We start from the raw sequence: 17,554 nt of genomic DNA on the forward strand, positions 1-17,554 counted from the left end.
TAGTTGAAGCCAACCTCTTAAGTCTCCCAACAATGAAATGAGAGAGGAATTAGGCCTTTTCTACTTTATGTAAGTTCTGGTAAGCCCTATGATCTAATGAAGTGAAACCATTTTTCCTTCATAATGGTAATAAAAGAGGAGACATGGTCTGTTTTATAGTTTTGTGGCATTCAATGAATCAAGTTCTTCTTTACAGTTCACTCCAGAAGTTAATTAGGTTGAAATTAGAAATCTTAGAAGTCTAATTTTGGTTGAAACACCAAATCTAAGAGTAACATGAGATTAACTTGAGGATATGAGCATTGAAATACAAATACACACAATATATGAGATTAGACCTTAGGGAATCTTAATGAAAATTATTTAGAGAGAACTAAGCAATAAAGTTTAGCTTTCAATAAGAGATAAAATTTTCACTCAGTCTTCTCTGTTATATTAATCTGCATCAATGATCACAACATGAAAGTTCACATAGAAATATTTAAAGAAATGTTCTTATAACTGAACTCACAATTAATATTTCATACCTAAAGTTAATAAAATACAGTATCTTATACCAATAACCCAAGAAACTGTCACCCCAATTTTTGAAACTGTAACATTTCTTAAAAAAATTATCAGCCAGTTTTCTAGAGCTTAGGAGGGCAAATTTATAATAGCATTAAAACTAGAACATGTTATCTAAAAGAACCCTGAAACAAGATATCTTCAATGAAATGGCTATGACAACTATTATATTTCAAGTATTTTTGAAGTGCATTTAGAAAATAAATTATAACATGCTGCTGAGATATAACTAGGTAATTACAGCTTCTTCTAACACTCTTCCCAAGACAAGTGTGATCACATATGAATAAAAAGTTAAGGCTAAAGGGGAAAAAAAAAACAACACTGAAAATTTTTGAAAATGAAGGGCAGGTCCTTCCAGTCAGCATTCTAGGTTGTGGAAAAACTCTTTTGAGGATGAGCTCCCCACTGACAGAGATCATCATAAAATTGATTTTATTAGTATGTTTTCTTACATTTACATTATATTTAGATGACCCTGAGGAAACCTTTAGAGATCCTCATATTTATAATAGATGAGACTGAAGGTACCAAGTTGAGTCACCAGCAAAGAGTCACAGCAAACTGCCACCACTCCTTGCCTTTGTTTTGAATGCAGTGCTACTGAATTGTGACTCTTCCTTTCCTGGCTCCCCCACATCACTGAGGTTAAATATTGTCATACAAAGTGTTCATTATCACTGTGCCTCCACACACAGAGGAGCTGAGTGCAAGTCACGCTTCTTCCTTGTATCCTGAATATGTTATAAGACGAACTCACCAACTTTAACCATTATTTTGAAGGACTAGACTACTTCTGTAAAATATCAATTTAAGGTCTACAGAGATGAGATCACTTTAATATTACAGTCTTCAGAAGAGTCAAGGCCTCCATCAGTAAAGGGAAGATGGCAAGGATCTAATCTCAGAGTCAAAAGCATCCTGGAACCAAATACCAGAAATTATTACAGTATACCTCTGCCAAGGAACTACCAAGAATACCAAGAATTCTAAAGTAAATGATTTCTGCTGCTGTCTCTTCAGTTTCCTGCACACATAAACTCCTTCCTGGACATATAAATGCTAGTGGTAACATCCTTCAAGTGAGAAGTCAACAAAGGTGAGAATCTCTGAGTTTTAGGGGAAGAGAACTTGATTTTACGAGTGAACTTGGTTTAGTGTTTTTGAGTATATAGGAAGTTCATTTTACCTGGCTGCCTAACGTGTATTGTCCCAGGCAACAATAACTAACTCCAGCAATGGATTTATGACATGTACAGTAACACGACTTGTAAAAATTGGATGGAACTAAAACAGTTTGTTAAAAATACAGTGTTGACCAGGCGCAGTGGCTCACACCTGTAATCCCAGCACTTTTGGGAGGCTGAGGCGGGAGGATCACCTGAGCTCAAGAGTTCAAGACCAGTCTGGCCAACATGGTGAAACCCCATCTCTACTAAAAATACAAAAATTAGCCAGGTGTGGTGGCAGATGCCTGCAATCCCAGCTACTCGGGAGGCTGAGGCAGGAGAATCGCTTGAACTAGGGAGACAGAGGTTGCAGTGAGCTGAGAGCATGCCATTGCACTCCAGTCTGGGGGACAAGAGCAAGGCTTTGTCTCAAAAAAAAAAAAAAAAAAAAAAAAAATGCAGTGCTGATTATACCACCACTAAGGTGTTAATAGAAGACATTTTTGGCAAATGAAATAAGGGAAGGTGAAATAAATCTCTGGCAAATTGTCTAGTGTCTTCACATTAAAATTAAATCATTACTTAGAACCTCCTGACTTCTCTTAAGTTCAAATTTTAATGAGCTTCTGATTATTTATAACTTGGGGATAATTAAAGACTTGCAGGGAAGTGCCATGCTAGGCAAAAAAAAAAAAAAAAAAAAAAAAACACTTCCCAACCTTTTATGCTACTGACCATCAGAAGCATTTATAAGCAGATTCTCTAGCTTCTGCTTTGCATATTTCTTACCTTAGCTCCTTCTAAAGGCAAATCATGGCGTCTGTGTTTCCGCATAAGCACTGGGTCAGAGCCCACTCTACTGTGCCTTCCATTTACATTTGAACTCGCTGTGATTCCAGGTTTTGGAGAGCCCTCTCCTAGGAGTCGACATCCCACAAGCTGATTAGTCCCAAACACATCCCGAGGGCACCATGCTTCAAGAGGCATTGGTGGGTCTCTGGAAGGCACGCTTTCCACATGATGGATGTGTCTACTCAGTCTATTGTCTGGTGGGATTGGGGGAGGTCTTTCAGGTGGCGGTGGAGGAGGATCTCTTAAGGGAGGAGGTGGTGCTGGGAGTGGTTTATCTTGTTTTCTCACCATGCAAGGAGAAGACTAAAGAAACAGAAGAGAGAGAAAACAAACTAAAAGTTGTACCATGCATTGAAATAACTTTCAAACATGTATTATTGCTTTAATTTTCTAAGCAAACAAGGAGTTGTACTAGATTCTTGTGTCATCTTTTAATAAGTTTCTTTTATTACCAGTTAATGAAATTTAAATGAGAATAAAAAACTCATAAATACATTTCATTAGGATTTTAAAAAAACAGAAATGAGTACATAAAACTAAATGTTAAGTTATAGAAATGATACAGAAACAAGTAGATCAAAATCACATGATGACTTTGACATAAAATGTCAATAATTTATTTGCACATTTCTATGATTTAGGTGAGAGGAGAAAAGTTGTCACTGTTCTAGTTTTTTTAAAGAGTAACTTGATTTGTAGTATTTGTAATATTTTTAGAAGATTAAAAGCTTTTTCTTTAATTTTGTTTTCATCAGTGTGATACAGCATAACTGATATGGGGGCAAATGTGCTCTGCTTCTTTATCAGTTATTACCAGAATAATAAAAGATCACAAGTAACAGAGCAGCACTACATATCAAATTACTTCAATTTTATGAATTCTTACAGTATTTTAAAAGATCAGGCTGATTCTTACATAGAAATATAAAGGTATAGATCAATGAATTGAATGTGTATGCTTTTCATAGCTTTTGACTTTTATTTACATGGTTAATCTGATGATTGATTTGTAATTTTAATGTTAGAAAGTAGCAGAGAAAAAAGGAATCTGTTGTGTTTACATAATTCTAAATGATATTCTAATAATGTGTGATCTTAAAACCAAGTTAACTGGTAATACAGGAAAATCAAACACTACTAAATATATTGTGCTTCCAACAAATTTCAGACAACAGAGCATGTTACCAAATGAAATTAATTTTTAAAATCTTATACTTATCAAATTTGAAGAAAAAATCCACACAATAAAATAAATTGTAGGCTTAACTGTAGAGTAAGAATTATGTCTTTAATATTAAACAGTAATATAATTACTTTGCAAATATTGCAATTCATTGTAATTAATTTCCCGAGGTTTAAAAACTACATATAATTCTCTCTTCTGAGTCACCTTGAAACAAGGGTGATAATTTGTCATACCTTAAGCCCTTATGCAAATATACTCCCATCACATTTTTCTTGTCATGGCACTATAAAAATGAGTGCAAAATACCATTTGATAACAGCATGCAAATTATTTGAATGCATATAATGACCTTTTAAATCTATTTTACAAAATAACCATACTTACTCTGCTACTTATTTTGGTAAATCATGGGCCTACAGACATATGCTCTCTTTCTGCAAAAATTATGTGTAACTTTTATAGTAATAAACAAGAAACATGAACATGTGCTCACCATAAACTAAATGAGAAACTCATCAAACTTGTTCACAATTAAAAGCACCAAAAATACGAGTAATGGAATTTAGAAGAATCTGAGCAATCAATAATTGTCTTACAAAATTTTATCTGTGTTTCTAATAAAATTGATCTACCTTTGGTGAACCCGTTGGGCTGCCACAGGGAGATCTAACTATGCCTTTCTGAATTAGATCCAGGCGAGGAGGCACTGGTGGCAGGCTTAGATGTGGGATCTGGAGTGGGTCAGGCTGTGGCTTTCTTCTCTGGGCAAGGGGAGAGGATCCTGGTGATGTGACTGGTGAGTTCTGCCTGTCAGTGCACTAGAATAGAAAAAGAGAAAGATGCCGCTGTTTATTAGCTGTGCAGAGTGTTCTCTGTTCTTAAAGAACACATTTAGTTGGAAGAAGGTTTCTGGCACCATATATTTGTTAAAATGAATTCCCTTAGTTTACCCTGATTAATAGAAGCAAATAGTTCACATTGTCCCTCAAGGGTAGTATTACAAAAAGAAGAGATTGATACGTTTTTCTTACATATTGCAGAAAGGGGCTAAGAAAAAAGAACAGCAAAAGTATAGTATAAAGACAATCAAATGCAGATATTCTTCAAGAAACCCATCTATATTTTCTGAGGAAGCCAGAAACACATAATGCAATAATGCACATTGCTCTTGGATCTCTATATTATAAATTTTTTTGCTCGTCCTTTGTACATTCTAATAGTTGGCTATTGGCTTTGTTCCAAACATGTATCTTGTACATAGTCTATTTTCCTGCAAATCAATGAAATCAGGTGGGGTTTTTTAAAAAATTGTATGTTTAAAATAAGCAGGTTTAAGCCCATTTTTTTTCCTTAATGTTACACATGGAAAAGATTCTCAAGTTAAACATTTTTCTTGAAACACAATGAACTATATCTAGGAAAGTCTGTCTGTACTTCTGGCAAAAACTGATGAAGTTTCTGTTACCACAAGTTTTCCATATTGTCTGGTAGATAAAGTAGCAACAAAAAACCAGTAAGTATTTTAATTTGTATGTAACGCTTCCTACTGCGTAAGGTTGTGTGTTTGTGTGTGTGTGTGTATCTATATGTTTTAATGCAGCATAACCTGATTTCTATTTGTTCTAAAAGCCATATAGTTAATCAAGTAGCCTTAACAGGATAAACAATATTCTGTTCTAAAATACTGGGCAGTTTCCTTTTCAAGTCTAAGTTACTAGCTCTTTCAAGATTTAGGCTTACTTTTTACACTACCGATCATGCTTTGATATTGCTCTGTTTCTGAATGCTAGTATTTATAGAGTTCTAAACTTCTTTGTAAGCCATTTTCCTACTAATGTTACTTACCTTTGTACGAATTGCTGATGTCATCACTTGACAATTTAATATGAACTCAGCAGTTTATCATTTAGTCTGTCTTTAACTGAGATAATAGATTTGTGTTCACATTCACACGTTGTTACACTGTATAAGGCTTTTGTTAATTAACTAAAATCCATACTTTATTCAGATTTTCTTAGTTTATACCCAATGTCCTTTTTCTTCTCCAGGATCTCATGCAGGACACTATCTTAGTTTTTATTATTCGTCTCCCTACTCTCCTTTTGGCTCTGACAGTTTCTCAGACATCCATTGTTTTGGATGACTTTGCCAGTTTTGTAGAGTACTGGTTAGAGATTATACAGAATGTTCCTTTATTGGGATTTGTCTAATTTTTAAAAATAATTAGCCTGGGGTTAAAAGTTTTGTGTAGTAGAACCACGTAAAAAAAGTGTCATTCTGACCACATCGTATCAAGGATCCATGCTATCAACACGATTCATCACTGCTGTTGTTGACCTTAATTACCTGACTGTGGTATTGTTTATCAGACTTCTTCACTGTTAAGTTTCTTTCCTTTTTCTCCTCCTTCCCATAGTATACGATTTGCAAGGAAGTCACTGCAAAGCCCACATTTATATAGTTGGAAATTTATGCATCCTTTGTAAAGACTTTTTAAAAATAAATCTGAGGCCAGCCCTGGTGGCGATGCCTGTAATCCCAGCACTTTGGGAGGCCAAGGCAATAGCCTGGGCAACATGGTAAGACCTCCTCTTTACTAATCTTTTATTTTTTTTTTATTAGAAGGGTGTGGTGGTACACGCCTCCAGTCCCACTACTCAAGAGGTTGAGGCAGGAGGATTCCTTGAGCCCAGGAGTTTGACTTTACAGTAAGCTATATCGTACCACTGCACTCCAGCCTGGGCAACAGAGCAAGACCCTGTCTCTAAAAAAACAATAAAATAAATAAATCTGGGTAAACAGAAGACCATACCTCCGATATGCCTGAATATTGTCATGACATTACTAAACTGCAAAGTCTTTGTCTGTGTTGGTGCCGAATAACACAATCATTCAACAAAATTCAACATAATTTTACATTACAATTTTAAGAAACACTTCTTTTTAAAAAATTAGTGATTCTTTTTCATACCTTTTAGCTTGGTTATGGTAAGTCGAAAAAATTCAATTGTCACTGAAGGAGAAAATAAAGAATCTCTATAGTCACAAACTGACTTTAGTACAGTTAATGATTCTTAACTAAAGAACAGTTCTACCCAGAAAGTCACAGGGCCTCACATGTTCCATAAATTTGAACCTTCTGGAGCAAAACTAATCCCAAAGTCATCATAGATCAGAAAAAATTCCTCATGTAAAGCTATTTGCATCACAGAATCTTGACACTGTAGATCAGCAATTGTCACAGGACAACTAATTCTCCAACATTCCTATTAGGATAAATTATATTCTCTGAGAACTAGAAAAGCTGTTACCTGAGAAAAATGCTTTGTTGATATGGCTACTATCCTTTACAAAGAAGAATCAAGAAGCAAAGCTATCAATACTGTTTCTAGCCCAAATAATATATTTTTATATATATAGAAAGAATGAATAGTTCTTTAGTTACTTGCAAAGACACTTTTCAGGGCTAGATGCACACACTGCAAAGACTGCTGAATGAGACAGACCTGTGCTCCTCCAAGCACTTTTCTTCTGCAAATATTTTCCCACTTCTCTCATTTACTGTAACAGGACAGAATTGTGATAGAGCTAACAGCCCATCATCAGTATTAGAACTTGACTTTCACCCTAGAGTGGATTAATTACTAATATTTAAGCAGTTACTAAACTTCTAGTATGTTTAAAAAATGGGTAAACTTGATTTGAAATGTGTTGAAGAGCCTGTTAGATACTGAAAGAGTATAATGAAAATCCTCAGAACAGACATCCAAACCAATGTGTGTGGCAAAGTAATAACCTTGAAATTTTAGATACTTACAGATTAGCAGACTATCTGAAGTTTTGTGAATGTAACTGGAAGCACACCTTGCTTAGCGCAATTCATACTGTGTTCTGAAGGTGATTATGTACTGTCCTTTTGAATAATTAATTCATTTTGAAGCAATACAGTATCTGTAAGTTGGCTTAGTTAGAAGGATTTTATGAAGAGTATGTAAAGGACCAAAATATCTTTCACCTTTATTGATTATATGTACTAAACTCACCAAACCTCATTTTCCTGAGTTCTCCTAAATTAGAGTAAAATTCTCACCTAAGAGCACATAATTTAACAATGCTCTTTTGATAGTAATGCATTAGTCTTTGCTGAACCTTTTACTATTTTTAAAAACAATTATGCAATTAGCGTGCTGAAGCTTTGCAATAACTTTCATTGCTAAAACACTATAAAGATTTGTAAACATTTTTAGTAGGTACTGTTTAAACACTATAAAGATTTGTAAACATTTTTAGTAGGTACTGTTCATTTAGTAGGTACCTTCATAATATAGAAGGTCATTTTTAATTTATTTGAGTCATCACAAATTGTATTTTTCTTTCCTTCCTATATGAAAGTCTAAGGAAAAAAGGAAATCTAGCACAACGTTGCACAATCCAGTCCATAATTAATTTTTTGGATGGGATATTACAAATTCAGGACATCAAAATTTATCAGCTTGCTTTAAAGAATAAAAAGTCTGCTCTTTTTTATCCTTCTGAAAATAAAAAAAAAGTAGATCAATTCAATGTAGACTGAAATTATTTCTCCTTTAAAAGACAATGCTGTCTTTATGTAATATCTGTATTTTCAATTTTTATTTTTGCATTTCAAAAGACTAAATTCTAGAGTAACAGGCTTTTCCCCTGTACAGGTAATCACCAGGTAATTCAAATATCTCTATAGCTGGGACCTGAATGTGGGAATTCATCTTTAGTCTACCAGTTCATATCATCCCCTAAATCGACTCCTTATCAGCCATTTCCTCCACCCTTTTCTGGGCCTTCTTCCACAGTTCTAATCCCCAGTTCAATTTACCCAGGCTATTTATCTTTCTCTACATATGATAGGTGATAAAGAGAGCTGTTGGAGTAAAACAATAACAACAAACAAACACAGAACCAATCCCCTGGCTCAGGTTTAAATTCTAAGACTGTGAACTGTGCTGATTATCACTTACTGATTTGTCCAGTATTCCTCTTAATCACTACTACTTCCATTGTGTATAAAAATGCAGACCAAACACATAAGTATAAAACATCTTGGGTAGAAAAGTAGGAAAGGATTCATTTAAATTCTGAATAATAACAGTTAATATTTTGTTCATACGGATACTCTTGATTAGAAAATGTAAATTTCAAGTACGGCTATCTAACTAAGCTCTAATGCCAACTGGTTATAAAGAACACTTTTTTTTTTTTCATTTGAGTAATCATATAAATAAATGTATAACCTGATTTCAAACCACAGATCTCCTATATTTAAATTTCCTATATTCAAATTTCTTATATTTAAATTTCAGTTATACCATAAAGATGCTATGAGATCTTGAAAATGTCACTACCTATTGGTGCTGTTATCTGCAGATTAAAGAATAAAATTAATCCATTTGACAGGAACATTATGGGTTAATAAAATTAAATAATGCATTATAAAATAAATGCTGATGTAAAACATTTATAAACATGTAAAATAAATGCTGATGCAAAATATTTAATTTTTATTTAGACGAAATGATTAGGAAAATGGATTATTTTGATGTAAAAGGGACAGAATGTAATCTATTATCTCTAAATTTCTAGTCAAAGCTTGCCCATCTACACTGCCAAAAGGTCATTAAAGTTATTTTTAAACAAAATGCCCATCCTTGTTATTTCTTATTTTGTCCCAGACAATTACTCCCACTATCAACTCTAAACAATGCAATAGTAACAAAATCAAATATCTAACCAAATAATTTAAGTAAATATGCATTCAAAAGTCAAACAGAAATGCCTCTTGGACTATTTGCTATTATTAGCACTGACCTTTAAAAAAACAAACTTAGAATTTAATTTAACATGATTAGGTTCTTTCTTCTTAACCTAGAAAGGGTTTTAAACAAAAAAAAACAACAAATGATAACAAGAAAATAGTTTAAGAATCGGATTAGGCTTATAAGTTTAGGGGTATGCGTGTTGTCAAACTGTTTGCTATAAAAAACACGTTTTACTGGTTTTGGCAGGTCCTATCCTTGTATCTTTTCAATTTTCTGTTTATTTCACTTTTTCTCTCTTCATTACAAAGAACATAATTTCACTGCAGGAAATTCTGGAATTATAAGGAAATATAAAGATATTTTAAAGAACACCTACATATAGCCATTGGTGATGGTTCCTAATCATATACACAATGTTAAATCTACTCAATGTTTGTCAGCATTATACAGAAAAAAATTAGCTGACATTAAACATTCTTCATGAATATAATTTTAAAGTATGCGTATATGGATGTATCAGCATTTACAAAACCATTCCTGTGCAATGAATACTTATGCTGTTTTCAAGTTTTCTTTATTATAAAGTAGTATCATAAAGTATCATAAAGAAATCTTTAACCATATATGTGCTAGTTTTTAAGGAAAGAATCATAGAATTTTTTTAAGCACAAGATTCTAGACATGTAACTGTGTCAAATTTATGAACATTCTTAAGACACTTTTGCTGTCCAGATGGTAAAACCAATTTATTCTTGTAAAACCAATTTAGTTGTGTATTTCTTCTCTGGGTCACTAGCTTTTTATGTTTTGTTTTGTTTTTTTTTTGTCCCCATACCCACTAATTTCCTCTTTGTTGATTTGAATGTGCTCTTTATATATTAGGATAACGAACCTCTTTCTTTTATAATTGCTGTCACTATTTTTTCTGCAGTTTAATTTTTCTGACTTTTTCATGGTAGAGATTTCACCTGTGCTCTTCTGGTTTTCATGTGTTAACGAATGACTAAAGTATCATGTCCTTTTGGGCACTGCTTAAATGAGTTCCTTTCTTCGTCACTTCTTCATGTTCATCTCTCTACTCTTAAGCCAAATAAACATAAGTATGGAAAAATTAAGTCATAAAGCATAGAAAGTAGAATGTGAACACAGAATTAACTGTACAGAATTTATTCACAATATCAAAAATCTTTATGTAGTGGTAACTGCAAAAGTTGGGAAAGACAGAAACATCCCTTCAAGTTACAAGACACTGAGTAGTATCATTTCATTCCTTTATCTTGATTTTAGGTGATTCCCACATTTTTCTAGTATTACACTTGTTTCTAAAACTTTATGATAAATTACGGTTTCAGCTTCTTACCAAATCCAAAGGCTGAGCCAGCCTTGATTCCTTCCTGTATTATCATCACACCAGTGTATTTGTCTAATTAACAATTTCTCTTAAGTTCTCTAGTCCTGGTAACATTGAGAATATCTTTTACAAATTAGAATACTGGTGTTCTAGAAATTTAAAGACCATATTGGATTCTTTATGTCTACATACTCACCCTTTGCCTTTGGAAATTAATAAATACTGTTATTTATTTTTCTGACAAAATGCACAGAATCCTTTTTTAGGATCCACGAGGAACAGAGAAATCCACATTTTCAATCTTAACAGAAAATCCTGACAGAAAAAAACTCAAGAAGTAAAGTAGTCAAAAGCCCATCTCATTATGTTCAGTAATTACCAATAATAATCGGGGACTCATTCTATTTTAGTCATTCTTCATTTTATCCACACCTTTAAAGAGCCATTTTATAAAAACATTAATAAGATCCATTATTATGGAAATGGAAAAACATTTGGTAAGAAACTTCAAGTACAGTCAGGCTTATTATAAAAACAGGACAAGATAAAACCTCTCCAATTACTAATAGGATGAGCGTTCTGACAGTGCCAGAGATAATCAGTCCATTTTATAATACTTTGAACAAGACTTTTACTTGAAGCATTTCCATGTCTGAACAAGGTATATATATGTATTACAATAGGGATGATGAGAAGGACTCAGGGTCAGTGCTTTTCTATAAATGAGTGAAAATTAATGAAGGACATTGATAAAACATTTACCACATGATAAAATATTCTAAGTATACTTTACTTGCTATTGTTCTCTTCTTTTTTTTTTTTTGCTTTATTTTGTGAACAAAACAAAAATCAAGAGTATCTAAAATAGTAGCCGACACAGAATATTATTCAGAGAAGGTATATGCTACAAAAATGCTTACACACACACTCACATATTCATATGTAATTAGAGCTTAAGTAAATGACTTTTGTTATCTATTTTGGAGTACCTCCACAGATAATAAACAAAAGCCTATATGAAGAATATTGTGCTAGAGCAACACAACCATTTCCTGCTTACCCACAGTCATACTTCTAGAAGTCTCAACCTATAAGAATTTGGGAAGAAACCCAGAATGAAACAGGAAAGTCCTCTGAAGTAGGAGGAACATTTTTTTTTTCCTTCTTCTTCCTACAGAAACAGAATGTAGGCACCCTGCTACCTTCCTAAGAATATGGACATTTGATTTGTGTGTAAAATGAAGCTAACTCAAAGGCCGAATTACTGTCTGTGTTCTACTAGTAACTTCTGGAGATTTTCAAATTACAAGCAATAAAGAAGTGGAGGAAAACAGAAACCTATATACTAAGAAATGCCAATTGGAATAAGAGCTGATTTCTCTTTGAGGTCTGGCAGGGAAGTGGTCAACAAAGTTGCCGACAGGTCTCCTTTAAAGTAGTGCAGTCTCATACCCGGGATAACCTCAAGGGCACCGTTCTACCGAAATACTGACCACTGTTAACACAAGTGATGATACTGCTTCTCCTTGAAATACCTTCTTATAAAAGGGACTTGATCTCCTGGCCTATGATCAGCCTCCATAACCTTGAAATTTCTTTAAAGTTTTATATTTTACTTTAAATATTTATACAAATTTTACATCCTGATCCAAATATATGTATGATTTTAATTTAAATTTATGGTTCTCTTCTCTTTATGCAACCTACCCTTAGATTTTGTAGCAAAATGTAAGCTTCTAGAAATGTGTCGTGTTGACTGTAGTGGCTTCTTATGCCCTTTGGTTCACTCAGCTGCATAACCAATTTTGAGAAGGCAGGGAAGGGTGACATGTAATTCAGAAATATTTCCATAAAAATGGCTGAGAAACAAGAACATTCTGAGAATTAAAGGAATAAATTTCAGTCACTGAAAATAATGGTTTCATGTGAAACCCTTATTGCTCTCCAAATGCCAGCTAAAGCTGGTTCGAACAAGCAATTGCTATTTGGTTACTGTAGTTCTTCATCCTACTTTAGATAATACTTAATCATTTCAACTTAATTACACAGAAAATAAGAACAATTATCTTATTTATTTATCTAAATTATTTAATCCTTAAAATAGTGTTTCAGCTGACATGTTGACAAGTTTGCATTTTCTGAGTTTCAAATTTGAAATATGGTTTAACAGTAAATTATTTTAATGTGGTCATGCAACAAAATTATAACTATATAGATGTTAATATGTTAAAGAAATACAACTAATTGCTTGGTAACCAACATAATTTTGGCATCTAATTCTTCCTAATGGAATGATACCGTATCTAAAAGAAAAACTTCCACAGACAACTCAAAAATACTGATAACTGAACTCTTAGAAGTACAGCAGTATTTCAGGAGTCTTAAATAACACTAGTATAAAAAATGTGGCCAGGTGTGATGGCTCACACCTGTAATCCTGGCACTTTGGGAGGTCGAGGTGGAAAGATCACTAGAGGCCAGGAGTTCAAGACCACACTGGGCATTAGAGTGAGATCCCATCTCTATTAATCTATTTTAAAAATAATATTAATAACAACTAATACTTAGCATTTTCCATGTGCCAGCACTGTTCTGATGTCTTTTTATATATATGAACTCATTTAATCTTAAAGAGGCAGAGTTTTATGGACCAAGTACTTGAGGGAAAGGGAGTGGAAGGGGTGTTAAATAAAGCAAGGCACATAGATACTAAGTAGAAAAACTAGAAGATGAGCCCAGGCAGTTTGATTCCACCGATCATTTAAAAAAACAAACAAACAAACAAAAACAACCTTCTCAAGGGCATACTGTGTATCAAGCATCATGCAAAGCTCTAAGAATGAAAAGAAGAATAAAGCATAGTCTGTGTCCTCAGGGAGCTGACAATCTACCAGAGGCAGTGGACTCAAAACTGAGTAAAAGAGTTCAAGTGTTGCTTCTTTTAATATACTATGTATTCAAGTTATTTTTGAGAAATACGTAACAATGTCTTCAAGGTATCCTATGACATCATACACCACTTGGATGAGGCAGTTGTTTCTTTTGTTAATCACATGCTAATAAAGAAAATACCACTATTTCGTATGAAGAGCTTTCAGAAAATCAGTAAACAGAATGCAAATAAATGAGAAACAATAAACCTGTGACTTTGGATTGCTTACTGTCACTCATGACTCTACCTAAACGTTATGAGAAGGGAGTGGTGAGGACTAGACTATTAGTACTATAGTCAGAATCATTCTTCTTGGGTAGGATCACCCACGTCGCAGGATTGTTAGTATCTCTGGCCCGTTCTCAATGCCAGCAGTATTTGCCACCTTTTAGTCATTGCGAAAACCAAACATGTCCCCATATATTACTGAATACCCTCAAGAGGCAAAATTGCCTATAGTTGAGAACCATGTTCTACATTTCCAATGTCTATTTTTATTTTTGTATTTCACTTCTGTTGTAATTTTTGTCCTTACAGCTCCAACATGGACTCTAATCCTGTGAGTCAGATTTAAATAGACAACATAAAAAGGCAACACCTTCCTAAAAATAGCTGCAACAACACTGTGATATGTACCCACCTCTCTTTCCTTAGGATCAGGAATACTACTACGCAGCAGCAGTCCCCAACCTTTTTGGCACCAGGGACTGGTTTCATAGAAGACAATTTTTCCACAAATGGTGGAAGGGAGGGGAAGGGGATGGTTTGGGGATGACTCAAACGTGTTACATTTATTGTGCACATTATTTCTATTATTATTACGTTGTAATATATAATGAAATAATTATACACCTCACCATAATTTAGAATCAGTGGGAGCCCTGAGCTTATTTTCCTTCAACTAGACAGTCCCATCTAGGAATGATGGGAGACAGTGGCAGATCATCAGGCATTAGATTCTCCTAAGGAGCACACAACCTAGATCCCTCCCATGTGCAGTTCAAAATAGGGTTCATACTGCTATGAGAATCTAATGCCACTGCTGATGTGAGAGGGGGCAGAGCTCAGGCGGTAATGTGAGCTATGGGGAGTGGCTGTGAATACAGATGAAGCTTTGCTCACTAGCCTGTTGCTCACCTCCTGCTGCATAGCCGGGTTCCTAACAAGCCACAGACTGGTACTGGTCCACGGCCTGGGGTTTGGGGACCCCTGCTTATAGAGGCTTTCTTCACACTTATTAGGAAAAGCAATATTTAGATGACATGTTAAGTTTTTAACTAGCAAGATGTATTTCAATTGAAGAAGGCAACAAAGGAGAATGCATAAAAAAAAATAACTCCCTTGAATTAAGATCATACCCATTTTTGTTCTAATATGGCCATTCATTAAGATTTTAAATATTATTTTAAGAAAATACAATGTTTAAGACCATAAGAACTAATCTGGGCTCATTCACTAGTTCAGTCTGTCAACATTTTAATTTTATATGTGAATTTTTATTTATTTCAAATGTAAATGTTATGTATTTGGTGATTAATACTGTGAAAAACTGCTAAGATTCCTCTTAATCCTCTGGCAAAATGAAGCAAATCTCTGGGTAGCAACAGATCTTCTTTTTTAGCTGTGATCTGATTGAAGTCAGAGAGAAGGCTGTGATCTTACCCATCACATCCTGAACTTTCTCTGAGCGCTCACATCTGATCTCATCATCCCAGGATTCTGACAGCTTGAAAACTCAGGCAACGATATAGACTCAGGCAAAATAGAAAACATACTCTAGTTAGAATCATAAAATACCTTTTATCAAAGAGGGAATCAAAAAGTATGTATTATAGACTTCTAGGTTCTATTGCTTCTGTAAGCATTAGCATTACTAAACACATTTAACTATAAAAGAAATAATAGAAATACACTATATGTTTAGTATGCTACTATTTATAAACTCCAGGTGTGGTGTATCACCTCGGTAACAGGAATATACAATCAAAGCATGTTTCCATGCTACGATGGAAGCATTACTCATTTAAAGAATGTAATATGCTTAAGACAGGCAGAAACATTTTCACAATATTGTCATTGGCCCACTCATAAAAGAAGAAAAAGATGAGTATTCAAAATGGCAGATAGAAACAATGGAACCATTCTGTTGGACGATCACTGGCAGTCACTCTTTTAACTGAGAGAATAAAATGTTGTAAAAATAAATGAGTAAGGCCAGCCATGGTGGCCCATGCCTATAATCCCAGCACTTTGGGAGGCTGAGGCAGCTGGATCACTTGAGGTCAGGAGTTCGAGACCAGGCTGGCCAACACGGTGAAACCCTGTCTCTACTAAAAATACAAAAATTAGCCAGGCGTGGTGGCAGGCATCTGGAATCCCAGCTACTCGGGAGGCTGAGACAGAAGAATCACTTGAACCAGAGAGGCAGAGGTAGCAGTGAACCAAGATAGTGCCACTGCACTCCAGCCTGGGCAACAAAGTGAGACTCCAGCTCTAAATTCATTAACTAGTTAATTTAAAAAAAATGAATGAGTCAATGAATGAAAATGCATGAATGAACGAAGAATGATTTAAAAAACAGAGGGAGAACATATAGGTAGAAGAACTACGGTGTCAAGATGACCATGTGACATTTGTTTATAACCACTCCTGTAAGAAAAAACTAGAGAAAATCTATTAGTTTGATGTTCGGTGTATACATATATTAGTATTCAGGTTGGAACAAAGTTTAAAACACGCGTAAGATTAGGTTATTGCCCTAAAGGAACACGTGTGCAGGTGTGTGCATTTATTAGTTCACTTAGTAAATAGTAATTGAGTGCATTTAGGTGCCTGGAAACACAAACACAAGGCATTGTCCCTGGCCTTAAGTGTTAAAAATCTAGTAGAAAAGATAGTCCTTTAAATAACAATTTACTGTAGCTCCTGATATAGAAGTATATATAAAACACTATAAGAACATAACATCATAGCAATATTTTCCAAATTATTCAGAAAGAATTATGCTTGTATCTACATAAAAATTTAGGTTTTATTGAAAATTAAGTGGTACACATTTATGAAATGATATGAAAGTCACAATCAGTTTAATTGACTAGAGGCAGATGAGTAGACATAAAGACATTTAACTGAAATATAGCTCTTTAACTTAAAAACAAATAATGACAAGTGATAAACATTTCTAAACTATATAACTGCCACAGGAAAGTATAACAAGATTGTAGTGAAGTAAAGCTTTATTAAATGACACTGCTGACTGCCAAATAAGTTATTGAAGTGTGAATTCTAGGACAGTAAGGATTCAGATCATCATTCTACTCTTTATGGGGTAAAAAACAGAAAGGATCAATGTAAAAATCTCTCAGCTCCCTTGACAGAAAGCTCACCAGTGTGCCAGAGACAATGAAATATGAATGGTCTTGGGAGTGGGTGATAAGATCAAGGAGAAACAAAAGAAAAGAATTTTAAACCCAGAATTTCATATCCAGCCAAACTAAGTTTCATCAGTGAAGGAGAAATAAAATCCTTTACAGATAAGCAAATGCTTAGAGATTTTGTCACCACCAGGCCTGCCTTACAAGAGACTCTGAAGGAAGCCCTAACATGGAAAGGAACAACGGGTACCAGCCATTGCAAAAACATGCCAAAATGTAAAGACCATCGAGGCTAGGAAGAAACTGCATCAACTAACGACCAAAAAAACCA

General features: G+C 34.3%; 1 protein-coding gene across 6 annotated transcripts in view; it reads right to left on the reverse strand.

Moving 5' to 3' along the window:
• CBLB (Cbl proto-oncogene B) overlaps nt 1–17,554 on the reverse strand; it is a 218,756-nt gene that overhangs the window by 44,271 nt on the left and 156,931 nt on the right. For all 6 annotated transcript variants that reach the window (XM_030940505.1, XM_030940511.1, XM_030940517.1 and 3 more), the window contains exons 11-12: nt 4,407–4,592; nt 2,526–2,891 (exon numbers count right to left, since the gene is read on the reverse strand). In XM_030940505.1, the coding sequence (XP_030796365.1) occupies nt 2,526–2,891; nt 4,407–4,592 (552 nt within the window). The remainder of the gene's footprint in view (nt 1–2,525; nt 2,892–4,406; nt 4,593–17,554) is intronic.

Source organism: Rhinopithecus roxellana, chromosome 1 (assembly GCF_007565055.1).
Source record: "Rhinopithecus roxellana isolate Shanxi Qingling chromosome 1, ASM756505v1, whole genome shotgun sequence".
NCBI classification, from domain to species: domain Eukaryota; kingdom Metazoa; phylum Chordata; class Mammalia; order Primates; family Cercopithecidae; genus Rhinopithecus; species Rhinopithecus roxellana.